At 35.9% G+C, this 22,095-nt stretch overlaps 1 protein-coding gene across 1 annotated transcript in view; it reads left to right on the top strand.

Moving 5' to 3' along the window:
* LOC124556296 (plexin-B) overlaps positions 1-21,840 on the top strand; it is a 973,640-nt gene extending 951,800 nt beyond the window's left edge. The window contains exons 15-20 of the mRNA XM_047130271.1: positions 2,014-2,362; positions 4,579-4,732; positions 7,023-7,208; positions 11,400-11,754; positions 17,297-17,660; positions 20,063-21,840. Of these exons, the coding sequence (XP_046986227.1) occupies positions 2,014-2,362; positions 4,579-4,732; positions 7,023-7,208; positions 11,400-11,754; positions 17,297-17,660; positions 20,063-20,170 (1,516 nt within the window). The 3' untranslated portion in view covers positions 20,171-21,840. The remainder of the gene's footprint in view (positions 1-2,013; positions 2,363-4,578; positions 4,733-7,022; positions 7,209-11,399; positions 11,755-17,296; positions 17,661-20,062) is intronic.
* The last annotated feature ends 255 nt before the right edge of the window (positions 21,841-22,095 follow it).

Here is a 22,095-nt window from a genome sequence, read left to right as displayed (position 1 = left end):
CCTGTGACATTGTCCAAACACTGCTGGATTTGTTTGAACAATTATAACAGAGCTTTGTATGACATCAGAATGCCTGTATAGAAGTTGGGGATGCCACTTTAAACAGTTGTTGTGAATGTAGTGTTGTGTACAAGCTGTACAGATAGATAAGGTACTTGTAGCTTTATCATTGCCAGCAGATCAGTGATAAATGTTAAACTATCTCAGTTTCACTTATAACTTTTATCTCTTTCCTTACATGAACAGATTTGCCTTTCTCAGAACAACACGTTTGTCTTTGTACATTATCACTGGAAGTGTCAGTAGCTCATGGTCTTGTGGTTGTGTTGCTGACACTCAATCATGGGGCCCTGGGTTCGATCGTAATTGATTTTGGGGACCTTCTCTGCTCAGGACTGGGTGTTTGTGTTGTCCTCATCATTGTTTCATATATCATCAATGTGCAAGTCGCCAAAGTGGTATCAAAGAGAAAGACTTTCAATAGACTGGTCTCTTGGCCAGAAATGTCAGACACATGTTTCATTTCATCACTGTAAGTTGTATCATCATCATCATGCAAACACTATCTATTTTTAAAAAGAGACATTGCCTACAAAAGGACATAGTGTCTTCATTGTGTTAAACATTAGAATTCTTGCATGCCATTCAAGACTTTCATCATCATTGTGACATCATATGAGGATATGCTGAAAACTAATGCATCCAGATCTTTTATTCTTTTCTCGATATCAGGTGATATATTATGTGTCATGCATATTACTCAGTTGACTTTTCCATTTTGCTGATGCAAATAGCAGCCCTCTGCTGATACAGGACTTCAAAATGTAGCATGTAACATGCTGGTGTGTAACATAACTATGTCAGTGCATGAGAGACCCTCAGAATCCCACACATAGTGCCCTCTCCTTCATGACATTGCCAGACCACACACAAGTGCTGCGACATCTGCAACAATCTGGCACCTTGGGTTCACTGTCATCAATCATCCTCTATACAGTCCCAACTTGGTCCCATCTACTTTTCATCTGTTTCCAAAACTTAAGTAGCACCTTTGAGGAGTTAACTTTGATAATGATGAAACAATGCAAGCAGAGATGAAGTTGTGCCTCCATCAACAAAGTTAAACATTCTACAGTGACGGTACCAACGAATTTGTCTCTCATTGGGAGAAATGTGTGTGATGTCAAGGAGATTATGTTCATGAATAAATAAATGTGTAGACATGAAGAATAAGATGTAGAATGTTAATAAAGTTTGTTTTATTTAAAAAATCATAAGAGTTTTCAAATAAAAAGTTTGGAGACATTACTTTTCAGCATGCCCTTGTATTATTATATGGTTTATCATTATGATGTTTGCAGTAAAATTTATGAGTTGACAATTCTCAATACCACCTACCACCTGAAGGGCCCATAAGGAAAGAAAAGTTTCCAGAATGAGATTTTCACTCTGCAGCGGAGTGTGCGCTGATATGAAACTTCCTGGCAGATTAAAACTGTGTGCCCGACCGAGACTCTAACTCGGGACCTTTGCCTTTCGCGGGCAAGTGCTCTACCAACTGAGCTACCGAAGCATGACTCAACGCCCGGTACTCACAGCTTTACTTCTGCCAGTACCTCGTCTCCTACCTTCCAAACTTTACAGAAGCTCTCCTGCGAACCTTGGAAGGTAGGAGACGAGGTACTGGCAGAAGTAAAGCTGTGAGTACCGGGCGTGAGTCGTGCTTCGGTAGCTCAGTTGGTAGAGCACTTGCCCGCGAAAGGCAAAGGTCCCGAGTTCGAGTCTCGGTCGGGCACACAGTTTTAATCTGCCAGGAAGTTTCGAAAGAAAAGTTTTTCATAGTATTCATTTTCTATGTTTTGTGGTATTAACCAGTGAGTTTCCAGCAACCTGAGCATGTTAGCTGTAGGCACAGCCATATTGTGATGGAAGAACAGTTGTGTAATTTGTCTGGATTTTTTCTTTCAGTGGAACCCGTATTATGTGAAACTGACAGTGTATCTTCCTTCACAGGGTCAATGTGGCTTCCTTATTAATGGTAGTTCTCATGGGGAAGATGGAATATGCAACTGACATTCTTAGAAGCTTGCTGTTAAGACTGATTGACAAATCTGTTTGTACGAAACATCCGCAGCTGATGTTGCGAAGAACTGAATCTGTTGTTGAAAAAATGTTAACCAACTGGATGGCTCTCTGTATGTACAATTACCTGAAAGATTACGCTGGTTCTTCCCTCTTTTTATTGTTTAAAGCTATTAAACATCAGATTGAAAAGGGGCCAGTAGATGCCATCACTCATGATGCACGATACTCACTTTCTGAAGAACGTCTGCTTAGGGAACAGATTGATCATGGAGTCGTGGTAAGTGTCTTTTGAGTAAGTTATGTTGATATCAGAGTTGTCACAAGACAAATTTCTATTATACCTACCACTACAGATTTTGTTTGTGTTTGTTCCTCATGATTTACAATTTACTAAATGTTTCTCTATGCATAGACTAAACGCTATTGTAAGTAAATGTATTGTATGGAGGCCACTACTGTTTGACATGGAATTGGCATAAAGAATGACATAGCATTAATTCAAAAATAGAAACCCATCTTGCTTGTGAAAACTTGGATGCAGAAGATTTTATTTTGATAAGCCCTTGACTGCTACCATTGGCTCATGATGTACATTCTGGCAATGTCCATACAAAATTATCTTAAAAATTTTAACTTGCACATCTTCATCCAAAATGTGTACATTTATGAAAGTAACAACGTAATGACAGCATATATTATATTTGAAACTCATTTGTTGTGAAGATACTTTATGTGAGAAGGTTTTGGCAGCGCACAGCAGTACATGCTTAAGAGGAAGGGGTTCACATAATCAGCTGAACATGCAGCAAGAATTCATCTGATTCTTGTGGTCACAGGGTAGAAAATAGAGAAACAGATTTTTTTTAGTGGTATGAAGGTGCTACTGCTAGCAAGACAGGAACTCACTGCTTGAAATTCTCAATGAACTTGGCTTAGACAGCAAACCCACAGCTCTGATTAAGCAAACGCCAACAAACACTTATTCTAAAGTGAAATTTGTAGAAGTTTTGAGATCAAAAATCGAGTCAGATAGGAAGATGGTCTCTCCCCACTGCTCTTTAATTGCCTTCTAGAAAAAGTCATAAAATGAAAATCAAAGAGGTCATTATATTAGGTTACAGAAGGGACAATCTACAAATAGACTGACTAGCATTTTCAGACAACCTAGTTATACTTTCAGGCTCAATGGAGACAGCCACATAACTAAGAAAGACATTTTGGAGAAGGAAGTCATTAAAGGAAGAGTTAATAAGGTGAAAACAGCATACTACCTCACTGAGGATGTATATAATTAAAAAAAATCATCGTCTTCAGTGGTTAACTTAGACATTACTCTACAGTAAAACACCCAGAATAACTCTAAACATAAAGGCAATGATAAAAACACTGGAAATCGTGGAAAGAATAGTACTAAGGAAAGTTTTGGGACCAGTTGAAAAGAAAACACAATACAGATGATGTTGTAATAGTGACATTTATACACATACTGAAAAAAATGTAGAAATGATTAGGAAAAGAAGAATAAGTTTCTATGATCATATCTAAAGGATGAATACCAACAGACTGACAAAAAGGTTGTCCACTTATTTCAGTAAATTAAGAATGGATAGCACATGGTACAAAAAAATTGGAAGGGATATGGATGAACTCCAAACTACTCCACAAGATGTTGAGGTAAATCTCCCACTCAGGAAGAAATTGCAAGATTCCAACATGAAAATGCAAGAAGGAGGAGAGAGAAAAACATCAAGAAATGATGATGGACTTGTGGAAGAAAAGATAGGACAAACAGTTGAAATTACTGTAGTTCATAGTAGTTCATGAACAATATACCTAAAAGAAGAAGAAGGGAAGAGAACTCCAGTTGTTTGAGAACACTGCTCCTCTTATCATCATCAAACACAGGACTGGTGGCAGTGTTTGATCCCAAGTTGACCGTACAGACTGTGACATAGATGTACCTAGTATTCTTAACTGATGAGCAAAAGGGGATTAATCTGCAGAATTCTACTTTTTTTGTTCTACTGAACAGTGACTTCCCTATGAGTATCATTAAGTGACAACAAGGTAGAGTCCACTAGAAGAAAATACTGTTATCTTCGCAGAAATAAATTGAGAGGTAATTAAGAAAGGCCACAAAAAGGACAAAGAAGTGAATAGTGTGTAAGATATTGTAAGAATTTATTTCAATTCAAGTTTTTCTCCTTCATGAAAATATGTTTCTCAGCAGTTTTTGAATATTAAAATTACATCTTATAACATCTTCCATGGAAAATAGTTCTGGATATTTCTGAAGATCTCTGGGAATATGAAGACATGGTTGCAGTTAGTATTTGAAGTTCCCTTATTAATTTTGCCAGTTTCTGTTTATTTCCTAGGGTAACTTACATAATTTTGTGACGCTATCCCATCATAAGTTAGTCTAAACTACAAATTGCTTTTGCTTTTGAAGTTCGTCATTTTTTAACTAATACTTGTTTCTGTTTATTTCAGACTCTCCATGTTGTACAGGATGAGATAGATGAAAAGATTCAATGTAAAGTTTTAGACTGTGACACCATAAGTCAAGTTAAATCCAAAATATTAGATGCACTTTACAAGAATACTCCCTTCTCACTGAGGCCATCAATCCATGAAGTTGATTTAGGTATGAAAAAAATACGTATTACCCATTAATAGGTGTTATACAATGCAATTAACATGTGAAGAAAATATTAAATCTGTTATCACTCACTTTCCCCAGAACTTGATGAGTACTTGGTGAAACTGTTGTAGGTTCACTGTGCTAAATTTTTGGGTTCTCTTGCACTAACTTAAAAAAAAATTAAAAATCCTGGTTTCTATCATTGTTTCATTAGGCTGGTGCCAGTATACAAAATTTTCTAGACATGTGTGTTTCTTCAATTCACCATTTTCCTCTGCTTTCCACTTTTTTGGTTACTTGTTTACTTATCCTGTAGTCACCAGCCCTTTAGACCATGTGCTGCATCAGTAGTCAGTCTCCACTGTATTCTGTCTTATTCTGTTTCCTTCCAGTTTTATACATTCAGAGCTACTGCACCTTTCTTAATCTTGATCTCCCATTGCTTAGAAAGTTGGGTCTCTGACATGTGGATTACATGACCTGCCCATTGGAGTCATCTGCTCTTTTGATATTGTAAAATGCTGGACTGGTTCATGGTCTCATAAATTTTGTTATTCTTCCTTGCCCTCCAAGTATCTCCTTCTTTTACTGGGCGCAAAATCTTTCTCATAGCCTTTCTTTCAAATGTAAGGAGCTTTTGTGTTCTCTTTTAGTTAGTGTCCAGTTCTCTGTGTCATAGAGGACATTGGGGCATATAACGGCATTGTAGATCTTCATTTTGGCAGAATATGATATAGCTTTACACCTGAACGTGTCTCTGAGATCATAGAGACGTCTGTAGCCAGTAGAGATTCTTTCATTTTTACTTTCAGTTGCCATTTATTTATTTTATTCCTAAAAATTTCACTACAATTTTTGATAAACAGATTTATTTACTTTTCCAAAGAAACATTAAGCTATGTGTCATCCTTGTTAATTGATTCATCCTGCTTTGTTGTCTCAGAATACTGCTTTATAATTTCACCCTTTTTATTTATTGTTTTGTGCATGTTTTCCACTTCTTATTTTGAGAAATATACGTTACCCATGAAAAGCCTCTTTTCTTGTATCACATGTATTTGTTTTTATGTCCTGGTTTTCTTACTACCAACAAGTCATTTTAATAAGCATATAAAACACTCATAAACCACAAGGTTAATTTGAACATCACACTACACATTGCTAGGCGTGGATGAATGTAGTCCTAGCTGAGGGTCAAAAGTAAGTGAGAACGTGTAACTGTTAGAGTTTTGGATTTGTTTTTAGTGAGAGGAGTAGGTTTAAAATCCCCTCTGATCACCCAGTTTTAGGTTTTCTGTAGTATCATCTCGGATCATCTCTATACTGATGGAATATTATACATTAGTCATCCTATGGGGAATCAAACCCTTTGCTGTATTGTTAGTAATCTAACATTTCCCATCAAGCTACCAAACCATTTTCTCTTGAATGTCAGTATAAAATAAAGAACAAAATTGAAAATATATTGTAGGTTATAATTTTGTTCGACAAAGACTGAAACTCGAAGCAATGACTTGAGTGGCAATGATCTTACAATTTATTTATTTATGGATTTGTCACAAACTGTTTCAAAGGCTCACCTCACCACTACCTCAGTCTGCTATGTTTCCACAAATCATTATAATCATCATCCCCTTGAAATCTCATGAAGCTTCCTATTTGTTACTCTTGTTACTTGAGACCATTATTAGGAACACATTGGCTTCTAGAAACCATTGCATCTTGACAGTTCTTGCAAACACACAAAGTCTCCTTTTTCACCAACTCCAGGTCTTTAACGCCAAAAATTTTTAATCTGGAAATTTGTAACAGAGAAGAACAAAGATAAATTATTAATTTTAAATGAAAATTTTCATGTAGTTGGATAATAGCTACAACAGTATGAAGATTTACTTTAGTTTGGAACCTACAATTACAAATAATACCAGATTTTAAGATAAATGAATAGTTTATGAAAAACAGTAATCATGCAGATAACCTAGAGATTTTTGCCTCATTTCATTTTCCGTAGGTTGAAAAAAACTTAGATCTCTTATTTCACCACCATCCCTTCCTATTTCAATTTTTGTCGGAAAGGGGCAGACAAACAAAGTTGAAATTGTAAGTTGTGGTCTATACAAGACTGATCAAAACAACTTGTTTCCATTTCTGTAGAAAATGAGAGGTTTCACAGATTTTTGTATACATTTAAGAGATGCATTCTATGTGTTGCTATGAACAGATGTGTAAAATGTAAAGTCAGAATATATATTTTTCCTTTGTTTGTTACTCATTGTTAATTATTCACTTCTAGAATGGCGGCATGGGAGAGGAGGACATCTGACCTTGCAAGATGAAGATCTGACAACTAAACCACACTGTGGTTGGAAGAAGCTAAACACTCTTTCTCATTATGGAGTGAAGGAATCTGCTGTTATGTCTCTTATCACACGACAGAATGGTAGCTTCAGTGAAAACTGTAAACAATCCTGTCAGAACTGTAAGTAATCCTGGCACTGTATTTATAATAGTTGTCTGTCTTGTATGTAGTATTAATTTTTTTAATTTATGAATCAAGTACATATTGCACTTATACTTTCCTGATTGTTTTCTTTTCATAGACCACATTACATAACCCCTACCACATCACACAGTCACTGTTCAACATAAACTGTCCACCAACAAGCAATTAATTTTACTCACATCTGCAAAGAAACTGTTTGAGTCCTGTCATGGTACAACAGAACTAATATTGATTACAACTTCTGGTTACATATTATGCCACAGCTTTCATCGATGCATGTTTGTTACATTGTACATATTTGTTTGCATAAGTAAAACGTGGGCAAAATAATGTAGCACCATAAAAAATTCATAAGAAAAATATGAACTTTGTCCAGTACATGAGTAACGATGACAGATATAAATGGATAAAGTTGCAAAGTAATACAAATGTGCCACCTCATGAAAGAAATTTTGTAACTACACACTAAGCAGCAAAAAGATGTCTTTATGTTATGGTATGAAAACAGATACACAAGTGATACGTTTTGAGCTATTACATGCCATACTCATCAAATCTGAGGCTATAATTCACTCACACTGACTCCTACAGGACATTTTACATCAGATACCCACTTAACCTCATCCCTCTCATTTCTCATGGATTTCATGCATGCTTGCTCAATGCTCTAAAAGGTATGGCTCTCACCTTATTGTCTAATATATACATATATAATTTTCTCCAAATAATTGTGACATTTGTCCAAAAGCTTACACAGCCTTTACACAAACCACACTATCATGTATTTAAACAGTTAATACCAAAAACTTTAACAGAACTGGACTGGTGTTGCCACTCCAAAAGACATGTCAAGTTACTGCTACATGGATCATGTTCTCATCATCCCACGGTATGTTATATATTCCCAAGGCTGATTTAAGAGATTCCTAGTTATCTTTCAGTCCACTGCTTTCACATGTTGTCATAACCATGAGACTATTCATTGCATGAGGAGCAATTTATGGTAAAAATTGTTTTGTTTAAGCTGAATTTCATCTGTCTGAGCACCTGTTTGATGTCAGTAAGACATGTTACTGGAATTTGTTCAGTATGGTATATCAGTTGTTTGATGTATCAACAACTCTCTGTCTGCACGAAAGAGAGAAGAGTGCAAAGAATGCTGCATTTATATTAATTTGCATGCTATACCCTGTTTTCATGATCCTGTAGCTTTATTCAGTCCTAATTAGTGACTGCCAGTGTTTCAGAAATAAATAAAAATGCAAACAATCTCACATTTTGGAAAATTGTTTGTAAAAACTTCAACTATATCTCATATATGCTATGATGAACAGTTCTGGTTTGACAGCTGACCTATATCAATCAGCACTTTGTTTATTTGGTTATCTGTTGCTCAACATTTTCTCCATGTGTTCAGTAATTATCTCTCCTCGTATCATCATCCATACAACTAATGTGTCTTCTTATCACATTACTTATTTATTACACTTGACAGTTGTTGTTGAACAGTTACAAATAAATACACAGTTCTGGTACACTGACAGTTACAGACAACCAACAAAATAAACAAAACAAAAAATTAAAATTAGCTCCTGACGCACCTTCCATGGGTCTGACAAAAGCACTCAAGGGATAGTCCTATACTATATATGACACTGTTGGTGCTAGCCTGCCGCACTCATACATTGGAGAGTCTCATCTCCATTTGTGGAGTGCAGCAGCAGTTCTTCCTGTCCCATGTTTGATACAGTCGAGTTTGTACTAAGTAACTTAAGGAAAGCTGAAACCCAAAAGATTGGCAGCCTGCTTATTGACTCCCAAGAAGTTTTGAAGATGATCACACTCATTTTCAGGAAACTCTGGGATTAAAAGTACTGGCTAACAGGCTCAGTCATGCTGAAGAACCCTGAATAATGGGAGAGACTGGTTTCTCTGTATTCTTGCTCATAATCGAGTGAGAGCTCACTTTCTTCTTGTGTGAAGTGAGGCGATAATACTTAGCAACAGGAACCATGGAACAGGCTTAGGTTACAATATACAAGATACAATGTGCATGGCTTGTTGCATAAATTTTGACCTACAATTTATTTCTCATATGAGACTAGTCTACCCCAGCAGTTCGTTAATGTACATCAGCAGCTGCGTATATACTTGTCAGACCACTGTGTGGTTCATGGCATAGGGTACTTTTAGTTGTACCACATGTTAGGATTTCATCCCATTCCATTATTTGTGTATGGAGTGCAGCAAGTCATGCTGCCCGTATTTGAATATGTATCACATGTTCAGTATCACATGTTGGACTTATCTGTTATGGAGTTCCTGATGTTTGACCAATATTCTTGGATGTTTCATACATGTGTTTGTTAAGACATCATCTTTGTAGATTGCTAATTTTCCCATTATTCTATTAGTGAAATGAATGAACTGAATGAAATCTACTGCCTGCTTTACATATGACCCAGCTTTCCATTTCATATTGCTACAAATTTTATATCCCAATATTTGCTTGATATGACTGATACCGGTTGTGAATAAATGATTTTTTAGTCATAGCATACTACAATTTTGCGTTTTGTGAAGTTAACAGTTTTACATTTCTGAACAGTAAAAGCACATTATGAATCTCTGTATCACTTTAAAATATTATTAAGATCTGACTGATTATCTGTGCTGCTTCTGATTCATTAAAGATGACAGCTTCATCTTCAAAACGTTTGTCCAGTCATTAATATACAACATGAACAGCAAGGTTCTCAACACACTTCCCCAAGGGAAGTTACTTCTACTTCTGTTGATGATTCTCCATCCAAGATAACATGTTCTGTCCTGCCTACCAAGGAATCCTCACCCCACACAAATTTCATTTGACACCCAGTATAACCATACTTTTGTTAATACATATTGATGCTTTTTGGCTGCCAAGAAACACTGCATCTATTTGAATGCCCTGATCCATTGTTTCAGGATACATTGTGAATAAAGCTTGAGCTGTTTCTCACATGACCTATGTTTTCAGAATCCGTGTTGGTTACCATGGAAGAGGTATCTCATTATGTTTGAGCTCAGAATATCTTCTATGATTTTACAACAAATGGATGTCAAACATACTGGACAGGAGCTTTTTTGTGAGATCTACAATATATAATGGTTAAAAGGGACTAACTCAGTTACAAAATCTCTATGTAATTTGACTGGGACTTCATCAGGTGCTGGGGCCTTGTTCAGTTTCAGCAGTTTCAGGGCACCACTGGTATTGACATCTGAATCACTCATCTTTGCAATAGAGTGAGAACCAAATTGTGTTAGTACTCCTGCAGCTTCCTTTGTAAAGTAGCATTTGGATGCATTTCTCCTTTCTGCTTTTGTGTGATATCCTAAGTCTCATTTCCTGTGTTATCCATGAGCTGCTGGACATTAACTTTGGTGCCACTGACAATACTAACAAATAATAAGAATATCTTTCAGCTTTGTGAAAGATCTTTCAATAATATTGTGCTAGAGTAATCACTGAAGGCTTCACATATTGTCCTTTTCAAAGACCAACATTTTTTGTTTACTGTATCTCTATCTATAGACCTAGGCTTTGCCTTACAGCAGTTGTGTAGTAATAGCTGTTTCTATAAAAGTTTCTGTGCAATAACTGTATACCATGGAGAATCCCTCCCATCATTAACTGTTCTTCCAGGTACATACATAGCTAATACTACATCAGCTATTCTTCTAAACTTAAACCACAGTTCTTCTAGGTGCTCATGCCCTCAGCTAAAGGTTTCAAAATCTTCCTTGAGACTGAACATATAAATATTTCTACTTTTTTTTAGTTTCTCTTTATACCTCATTAAACATTTTTGCTATAATTGCCTCATGGTAATTGATACTAGTTTCACTGTGCACACCCTCAGAGAGGCCAGGTTTGTTTGATACTGTTAAATCTAATAAGTTCCTGTCATAAGTGTGCTTCTAAATATGGCAAAAATTATTACTAATTGATGTGATAATTAATAATAATTGTAATACCGTGGGATCACAAATGCAAATGTTTTTATATTGTTTTCCAATATAGAATAATAATTGCAATAAGTAATTATGTAAAAAACTTAGAGCTAGATCTGGTTCTTGTTATCGTAGAATGTGGCTGTTTTTCATTAGTTTTGTTTCTTTTAGGTACAGGGTCATTCTTCCCCAATTCTTTGTCACCAGTAATAACAGCAAATGGTGATATAGAATCAGGATCAAATGTGCGTGTGTTTCATTTAGTGAGAACAGTTGATGAACACCATTACCAAAACAACAAAACATCAGAAAGAACTCATAAAGCCATTCCTGAAATTTTTCTAACAAGACTTCTGTCTACAAAAGGCACCATTCAGAAATTTGTAGATGACTTTTTCAACACTATATTGACAGCAAATGAAGCACTTCCTCCAGCAGTTAAGTGGTTATTTGATCTCCTTGATGATGCTGCTCGGAGATACAGCATTATTGATCCAGAAGTGGTTCATGCCTGGAAATCCAACAGGTATGTTTATACAGCTAACCTTGTACACTGTTTGATGAGAATAAATGTGCCATACTAGTAATACTAGAGAGGAGGTTTAAGGGTGGGAGGGGGGGGGGGGAGGAGTGAATAAAAGCTGTTCACTCTTCACTGTATGTGATTTTTAGAAGTGCAGGAAAGGTTTTTTCCTTAGTGAGTAGCTTGAGTATTACTTTTAGGTTTTATAGAAAACCCTTAGTTGCCATGGTGAACATATCCTGCTTACCCCAGCAGAAATTGCATGGAAAGATTACTAAGTGACCAACATTTTTTGCATTAATGTCTGTATCACTTCATGAAGATGTACCTATTCATCAGTATGTAACTGTCTGTCAATGATTCATATGTATAGTACACCAAACATTTCGCTTTAATTTTTGAGTACATACCAACTGTAGAATATCTGAAGCTGCCAAGAGGAACCATTAAAAATAAATATAGTTATTGTTTATTAATTGTGAAAGATGAATATAAAAATGCAAAGCTATTAACCTAAAACATGGTAAAATTGTACTCACCTTGATTGCAATAAGTTAGTGGATGCTGAAAATTATTACAAGTATTATATGTTTCACTTAGGCATTACAGGCAGTATTTCAAGTGGTGGGCAGCATAATTCCATGCCTATTACATTTGTGACTGATTGGAAGCACTGCAACTTTCTTAATTTTTGTGAAATGAAGTGGCCAAAAATTTAGCCAATGGATCATTCATGACTATTTTGAGAACATAATGATTAGCTATATATCAGGCAGATTTTAGACTAATTCTTTCTTAAGGAATTATTTTTCATGTCCTTACCAGTTCATCACTTCTGTGTAATATAACAGATATATTATGCCGTCTTGGCATATACAGAAGATGGATTTGAGATCATACGCTTTGTGACTAATAGTGTGCTTCAATCTTTTGATACACACACTATGAGAACAGCAAAGTGTTGAAACAGTTTTGGCGGAGTTAAGCTCTTTGGTGAAATAAAATTTATATATCACATCCATATTCCATCTATTCTGTTGTATTTCCAACCATTTCTCTTCATTTATCAGATGGATTAAAAAAAGGTTGTGTGTCTGTGAACATTTGTTTATTTATATGCCTGCCATAATCTGGTAAGTATTTTTTTTCCTGTCCAGTCTTGTATTAGGAATGTATAATAAATCAGTTCCATTTTATCATTTTCTGCTTTGAAGGTTACCTGTCTTTCAATAGCTCATTTAGAGATGAATAATTTTGCTTCATGAGTTGACCATTTGATTCAAATTTCTCCCAAATAATATACATATACATACATACACACATACATTAATCCTTGTTTAATGGATCATGAATACGACATTTTGTAATGATGTGGAATGTGTCACTTTAACATAAGTTTTCTTTACACAAAATAATAGAATTCATCTATTGAGTAGAAGGAGTTGTCATTCAGAAATTCTTATAATTTGCTTTTAAATGTTGGTTGGCTATCTGTCAGACTTTTAATACTATTTGGCAAATGGCCAAAAATTTTTGTGGCAGCATTATTCACCCCTTTCTGTGCCAAAGTGAGATTTAATCCAGAATAGTGAAGATCATCCTTTCTTCTAGTGTTGTGGCTATGCACTTCACTGTTATTTTTGAATAGGTATAGATTATCAATGACAAATTTCATAAGTGAATATATGTATTGCAAAGGTACTGTGAATATCCCAAGCTGCTTAAATAAATGTCTGCAAGGTGATCTTGGGTGGGCTCCAGCTATTATTCTGATTACACGCTTTTGTGCAATGAATACTTTCCCTCTTAGTGACGAATTGCCCCAAAATATGATGCCACATGAAAGCATTGAATGAAAATAGGCATAGTAAGCTAATTTACTGATATGTTTATCAACAAAATTTGCAATAACCCTAATAGCATAAGTAGCTGAACCTAACCGTTTCAGCATATCATCGATGTGTTTCTTCCAATTCAACTTCTCATCAATGCACACACCCAGAAATTTTGAGTATTCTGCCTTAGCAACAGACTTCTGTTCATAGTCTACATTAATCAGTGGTGTTATGCCATTTGCTGTACAGAATTGTATAGCGATATGTTTTGTACTGTCTGTGGGACTAAACTATTTTATAATATAGCTGTTACTGAAATGTAATCCTGAACAATTAATGAACAAGGATGAACAAAATAAACTGGTATGTGTGGAAATGTCAATACCCAGAAAGCGTGGCCTTAATCAATCAAAACTTGGAGAAACTGTTGAACAATTTATAAACAATGTATAATTAACCCTTTGACTGCTAGCGACTTGCTCTCTTGCTCTCTGATTCCACACTGAACGCAGCTTTGTTGTCGCTGTACTGCTTACCTAATATTGCTATGTGTGCTGAGAGGTGGCATTCCATTGCTATGAAATACGTATCATCCAATTTTAAGAAAACTATCTGGTGAAAAAATTTGTTTTTTGTGCATCTTACACTCTGCTATCTTAGATTGATAAAATACTGAATTTCTTTTCATTGTTCATTTTAATATTATGTAAAGCATTGCCTGAAATTGTAAAGAGTTTGCAGAGGTAAAAATACATTATGTAATCTGTGTGTATAGTTGATTTTAGCTAATACATTGCTGTGTATGAAATGTAGATATGATATGAAAATTGTATTAGAAATTGAGACCCGAATGATATCTCATCTCATTTTATTCATGAGTTATTGGGAGTTATTGGTTTTTGTCTCTCATGGACAGTCACAGTGCAATGTGCCTAATTCCATCCCAATGGAAATCCTATGGTCATAACAATCATCATATTTCGTAAATGGATCAAGATATCAAAACAAAGTCTTTTGCAAATGGCAGAATGCATTGAGGTACACACATTGTATGATAAATATTTGAAAATTCTCTGAGAACCAGCAGCAGCAGTGAGAGGTGGAAAACCCAAAGGCTGTGTTTAAACAGACCCTCAGCACTTGGGGACTGGTGGAGCATGATGTGTCATCCACAGCAGTCAAAGGATTACCATTATGCAGTTATGGTATACATGTGAGTCCAGCTGCACTTCCTCTCAGCTGATCAGAAAGGTCAGAACTCAGTCTACATTTGCATTGACATCTACATCTATGCAAATACCCCACAAGCCACTGTATGGTGCATGGTGGAGGGTACGTTGTACCACTACTAATAATATCCCTTCCTGTTCTACTCACAAACAGAGCAAGGGAAAATGACTGCCTAGATGCCTCTATACAAGCCTTGATTTCTCATATCTTATGTTTGTGGTCCTTTCGTGACATGTACGTTGGTGGCAGTAGGATTGTTTTGCAGTCAGCTTCAAATGCCAGTTCTCTAAATTTTCTCAATAGTGTTCTTCAAAAAGAATACTGCCTACCCTTCATTTGAGTTCCCAAACCATCTCCATAATACTTGCATATTATTCAAACCTACCAGTAACATATATAGCAGCCCGCCTTTGAAATGCTTCAGTGTCTTCCTTTTACCTAACCTGATGGGATCCCCACTTCAGCAGCACTCAGGAATGGGTTGCACTAATGCCCTACATGCAGTCTCCTTTACAGATGATCCACACTTTCCAGAAACTCTCGCAGTAAACCAAAGCTGATCATTCATCTTCCTCACTACAATCTTTATATGCTTGTTCCAAAGCCAAAGCAAAGAGCTGTCAAATAAAGTAAATGGAAGTGTTCTTATTAAACATCAAAGGATCTAATATCAACATGTGAGTTCAAATGCGGCAGAATGATGGGTCACTGGGGAACAGTTACCCTGTCAAGACTTTTTTGTTGTACTTGAAAAGCTGCTATGAATGTGATGCATGTGTGGAATGCAAAAATACAATAGTTAGCGATGACCACCATCTTGTCCATTTGTTGCAACTGAACAACACCTTCTTTTATAATGTTGACTTGGTACTGAAATATTGTGGAGCTGCCAGCATTAACAGTTTTGTACCATTTCCTGTGAGCCTTATTGGTGAAGTGCATATCATAATATCGACTTCTGTAGATGAAAACAGTAAATACCACATGGTTCAGTGGATATCTCAATGCAGATACTAATTTGCAGAGTGGCAAAATGTAGTGTTTTTGGATGACTCCCACTTTAACCTCTCCTACATATTTAAACACTACAGTGGTAACCATAATCAAGGAACCTTGTTCTGGGATGTTTTAGATCCCAAGACAGGGCTGCTTCTCCAGACAACTCCACACACCGTATTTTACAGGACAGTGCCTAACTAAATGTGTGAGAAATGTGCATGCTTTGTTCAAAGAACAGAAGCTACAAATGCTTCCCTTGATAATGCCTAGTGTATCGCTCATCAAACATATCATGACATGGGTGGTTAGTTGTTTATTCAATGTTGACCTCTAGCAACCACTGTTGGTGCTTTGCACACTCTAATATAAACTGCATGTAGCAAAATCCACACAAACATATTGATTCGCTGTGTCATTCCATAACACTGCATTTAGAGGATCTAATTGCAGCACATGGTAGATCCTCACCATAGTGACTTCTCAAAGTTAGAAATCGTATACAATTCTGGACTCCTAATGATTTTTGTACTGACATATTGTGCAATAAAACTCATTCATCACATGCACCTTTCTGAATATTTCAGTTTTCTCAAATGTTAATGTATAAAAGACATTCAGTTAAGTAATACTGCAGAGAAAATGAATAATTTATTTACAGATCCATGCTTTCTTATATCAGATGAGATTAATTCATTTACACATAGTTTTCCATATTGTGGCTATCAGTAAAGCTCTTCTTAAGGGAATATTCATTAACAGTGACAATATCACCATAAGACATATTTAAATCTAATCTCTATAATAATCTTAATTGCTGTTTTAGTAATACAAATGATAAAATTTTTGAGTTGGGGCATCAGTAAACAATATTCATTCATTATAACATTTACAGCCAATACTGTCAATCTGTTGCATTTATTCATATCATTTGAGGGGATTCTGTTCTGACACCAAATAAAGAGCACACTAAGAGTCAGTGGGTACCAACCATGCCCTCAACTGTTTTCTCTTTTAAAACAAATAATAACAAAAGGTAGCAATAATATATTTAGCCAGCAAAAATCTACATTGTCTTTCAGGATAACTATGGTCTTGAATTAACTTTCTCTAAGAACCATTTTTCCAACAACAAAAGTATGTTTTTTTGTTTGCCATATGTGAATGTAATAAGTACACACACTTGTGAAACATTCCTGGAATCCTTGTTATTTCGAGCCTTCATATGCACTTTCTGATGGTTAATGATTGTAAAATGCTAGAAAGAAATGACAAACTTTTTTATCTTGTTGTCTACAGTATTTGTGAGAATTTATAACAATGGTGTTCCTAAAACTGTGACAGGATTGCACTTGAGTATGTGGAGGAGGATGTATACCTGAATGATTGTTCCTTTCATTCTATTCAGTCATAAAATGTCACACAAAATTATGTTATTTTGTGAATTTTAGGAATCTTATAATTTGTTTAAATTTCTTTTGCAGTCTTCCATTAAGGTTTTGGGTGAACTTCATTAAGAACCCAGATTTTATCTTCGACATCAACAAAACAACAACAGTTGATTCCTGCTTGTCTGTGATTGCCCAGACTTTTATGGATGCTTGTTCAACAACAGAACACCGTCTTGGGAAAGATTCACCCTCCAATAAGCTTCTGTTTGCTAAGGACATACCGCATTATCGGGAAATGGTTTCACATTTCTATTGTGATGTTCAGCTGCTTCCACAGATTACAGATCAGGAAATGAGTACAGCAATGCAACAGTTATCTGTGTCACAAGTTGGAGAGTTTGATACAGTGGCAGCACTCAAGGAACTCTACATCTATGTGACAAAATATAGTGACCAGGTAAATACACATATTATGAAGTGTCGCATATAATGTCTATGTCATATCAGGCACTGATAATTGCACTGTTCCATGCTTTTAAGCTAAATCCTCATCATCATCACAAGACTATACTTGGGAGTACTTAAGTATATAATTTTTAATCTGTTTTTCTGTGACATATAGACTGCTTTATTGCTCCATCATCCTGTTTTTTTTTAATTGTAAATAAAACTGAAATAAATAATAATACAATTATTGTCACAGAATTCTGTTCTATATTATGTAAAATATTGTGTGATGAAATAATAATTTAATATATAGAATAATATGTGTTAGAGTGTATGTGATCTAATACATTTCAGTCACTAAAATCTCCATGTCTTAAATTCCTTTAGATAAGGGCCAGCCACAGACTGCCAAACTTCACTTGCACTGAGTATGCAGGTCACATGCAGACCAAGGCTTGACCTGTGTTTGCTTTGCTTGTTACTTCCCAGAAGAACTTTGTACAGTGCGACATTTCATTAGCATTCTAGTGTGGCATTTTTTGGTTGGCACAGCTCTCTTTAATTTGGCAGAGTCATGGTGTCAGTGCTGTTTACCGTTTGTTATTTGTTTGTCACATGGAGGATGTTCACAGATCCAGTGGCTGTTTGCACACAGCAAGGCAGTCAAGTGATTGATTGCTACAGGCCTTTAAAAATAAAAGGGGACAGCAATAGAGGGATCCATAAGCAATGGGTACTCCAAATTTTCTATGAAATGATATTACAATACTCTGCAGAAAGTAATGAAAGAGCAAAATATTACAATGATCAACAGACAGGTTTCATTTTTCCGTACATCAAGAAGCACTTTGTGTTAAATTTGCAAGCATGCAAAGAAATTGGTGGTATGAATAGTAAAATTTCCAAAGTTGCAGCCATTATTCCAGTCTCAATTTTCAATAGTTTTCAGTGGAATTTATTGAAGAATATGTAGACTTTATAAATGACTGCATAGTACATTGATTATGTCTAGGGACATGCCTGGAATCATTTTTCAATTTAAAATTCACTATTGTTGAATTTATGAAGGAAAAGGTAGCCCAGGAACAAAATTATAACATCTGGAATGGGCTGCAGACCCTGTACTTTAAGTGGAATTGACTGCACACTGCCCACAGTAAGATGTTGCAAGGTGTTAAACAACATCTTTCTGATTTGATGGAGATGCATTTAAAAAGAGAATCATGTTAGAGAAGGAACACTTTCTGATAGTGCAGTCCAGTTCCCTAAGCTCACTGCCATTAAAGAAAATGCAAGGCTTGAAGAATTCATTGTGACCTTGAAAGAATTAGAAGGATCATTTCCTATACATTTTGAGGGCACTGACAATCTTACAACTGTTTTTGAGCTATTTTTAAGACCATTTGGTGTTTCAGTTGAAAGTGCCCCTGTCCATGCGCTGATGTAACTGATTGACCCACATAGTTGAACACTGTGGCACTCATGCCAGGGCATGGCGTCAAATTCTTGGCTGACGCTGCTTTAGATGAAAAGACAAAAAATTTTTGGGAACAGATGTAACTATGATCTCAAGTAGTGAGTAATCACAGTCCATTGAGAATGTGCAGATTTGTACGGCACTTCCCTTATTGATCTTGTGGCATACCATTTGTTGTTTCTAAATAATTAGTATAACATATAATTTTCTTCAACTCTGTACTGTTCACACCAGAGTATGTGTAAATCATGAGCTATAGGAATGTGTTTGAATATAACTTCTTCTCCTCATGAAATTTTTTGCCACTTCATTTAGCTGAAGGTTTATATGTCAAGGGGTCTAGAGTGTTAGAAGTTGACTGCTGATTGTGATTTGCGAAAGATATGCCAAAACAACTGTGATGCAAGTTATGAACTGCTCCAGTGAACATATTTGAAAAATCTAGGGTACCTTCAGAATATGACACAAAGATAACTAAATAATTAATTAAAGTATGTTCTCAAGTGCGAGGGTGGTGATACAAGGGGAGACAATGAACGTAAAAACAGTTCTACTGCTGTTAAGTTTTACTTTACCCAACATAATGAAAGAACCGGACAGAGCTCAAAGGCAGCAATTAGGAGCAATATAGAAAGTGGTTAAAGTTTGGTTGGAATTCATAATGTCCCCAAGTCCTCTGAATGTAAATCATTTGTCAGTGGGAGTTTAGTAGAAAGAGCTCTTGATAATGACGGTGTAGTGAATAATGAGGTCACCAAGAAGATGATCTCACTTCTCATCTTCCCATCTTATCTTTTCTTTTCATGCCGGACAATCCCCCTTTCCTCCATCACTCTCTTTTTCCCACTTTCATTTTAATGGTAGTGTAATCAGCCACTGGATATACCTTGTATTAAAAATAAATTGAATGTCGTCATTCACTTTCTGCATTACAGATCTTGGAGGCTCTGGACACAGATCCTTACTGCAAGAAGATGCACTTGGCCCATAAGTTGGAAAATGTGGGCTGCACACTGGAGGGAGAAGAAACATCAACCTGCTGACAACGAGCGTCACCTGATCTCCTGCTGGCCAACCTCTGCTCAGAGTAGCAGAAATTACTGTGATAAGCACATGCTGTGATGTGAAGTTCACTGTTGGGATCAGGTGACTGGTGCATCCCAGTCTAGCCAACAACCAGAGTGCTGCAACTCTTTATAAAAGCGCAACAGTTTCCTAACGTTGAGTGCCTCGAAAATAATACTGCAAAAAAAGTGTCAAAATATCCTGCTGATGAACTAAATTTGTCAGAGGATCAACAGAGATATTATTTTAAATCTGCATTTTTATATATAGATGAAACTTGTAGAAATTGGTGATACAAAATTTTAAATTTGTAATTTGGTAAGTTGCTGGAAACTACTTGCCAATATTTTGTTGGATTTTGTTGAGAAGAGACCAGGTATTGACTGTCAAATAAGTGGAGTTTATATGACACATACATTTTGGCCACTGGCTGCGCTCAGTTTGTTAGCACAGAGTAGCCAATTTAGAGTTTAGCGGGATGTCACGTTAGCGGCCGTCCGTGGTCCACACTCTTGTACTGCTGTTACGAGACTGAGGCCTGCATTCTTTCAGCTGAAAGCCATTTTTCTGCAGGTTTTTTTTCCTTGTGGGTGATGATAATTTAATGGAAGTTGTAAGATGTGTAGGAGGCTACTAGTCCAGGAGCAAGAGATTGGAAAGAGAAGCCCCTACCATACATTGCAATTTTACACAGCAGCTAAACTTATGTACTAGGAGAGGAGTCGGGACCAAACAAGGCAAACCATTTTCTCACTTGTGTTGAAAAGATTATGAGATACCATGAAACTAATTCAGGTATACAGGTCTTAAGCCCATCCATTACTACTGTCCCTCCCCTCCCTTTTTGAGTGGGGATTGTAAAACAGAGTTAATTGTTGTGTATACTTTTTTATGTGCAAAATATAATTGACAACTCATTGCCATCAGTGAATGACAATTATGTGTTTTTTATATTTGTTGCAAATTTCAGATTCTGTCTATCTCCCTTTTACACAAAGCTTTACAGAATCTCAATGAGCTGTAGTAATATGTACAGTTAAAATGCTGATCGAAAGAACAATGAAAGCTTGTAAATCTGTGTGTTTGTGTTTCTGTTTAATGTACAGTGTCTTCTCTTCAATGTGAAACTAAGCTGTGTGCAATAGACTTTCAGGAAAGAAAATATCAAAAATGTTATTTTTGTAATTCTATTCAATTAAAACTGTTCCATCACATGAAATCATTCAATATCTCCTGTAGGGTACTCTTTCCTGCATTTTCAGTGTTACTATTTTCTTTAATAATCAAACAATGTTCAGACCATTACTTTTTTACATTAAAAAATATTTTTTGTTGTCAGAAATGTAAATGCTGTTTTTTTATGTAGACTCGGTGTAATGATCCATTAGAACATACTGTGATCCCCGGTCCCTCATGTTCACACACATGTATCTCCTGTAAATTAATAAATAATTTTTTGAAACCTTTGCCCAAATTCTCAAAATTATGTTTGTTACATTTGTACATTACAGATTCAGATCCTTTGTGTGATTCCAGTGTAATGGGATGTGAATGGCAGTGTTTAAATATATAGAATCAATAGTCACCTTGTACTGGACGTTTTCTGGTTAATGACTATACAATAAAATATGTTGAATATTTCATAAAATGTGGATATTTAAACTAATATTGTAAGAAAGTTTCATTTTTGTCAAACCTTTGGTTCCTTGTCCTCTCTGATTCACTGTGGTTTCACAGCAAGAAATAGTAATGTGACTCATATAAATTGTAACTGGAGGGATCATTTTGTCCTGATGTCTTGAAAAGTATGATACAACAGTACAAAAATGATTGTAAATGGCTGTGGAGACTCTAGGTGAGAAACAAATAAGGTTTGGGGGCAGATTTTGCTCCTTGATGGACA

The sequence above is a fragment of the Schistocerca americana genome, chromosome X (genome assembly GCF_021461395.2).
Source record: "Schistocerca americana isolate TAMUIC-IGC-003095 chromosome X, iqSchAmer2.1, whole genome shotgun sequence".
NCBI lineage: Eukaryota > Metazoa > Arthropoda > Insecta > Orthoptera > Acrididae > Schistocerca > Schistocerca americana.
Note: the sequence above shows the minus strand (reverse complement) of the source record. Positions and strands in the feature narration are given on the sequence as shown.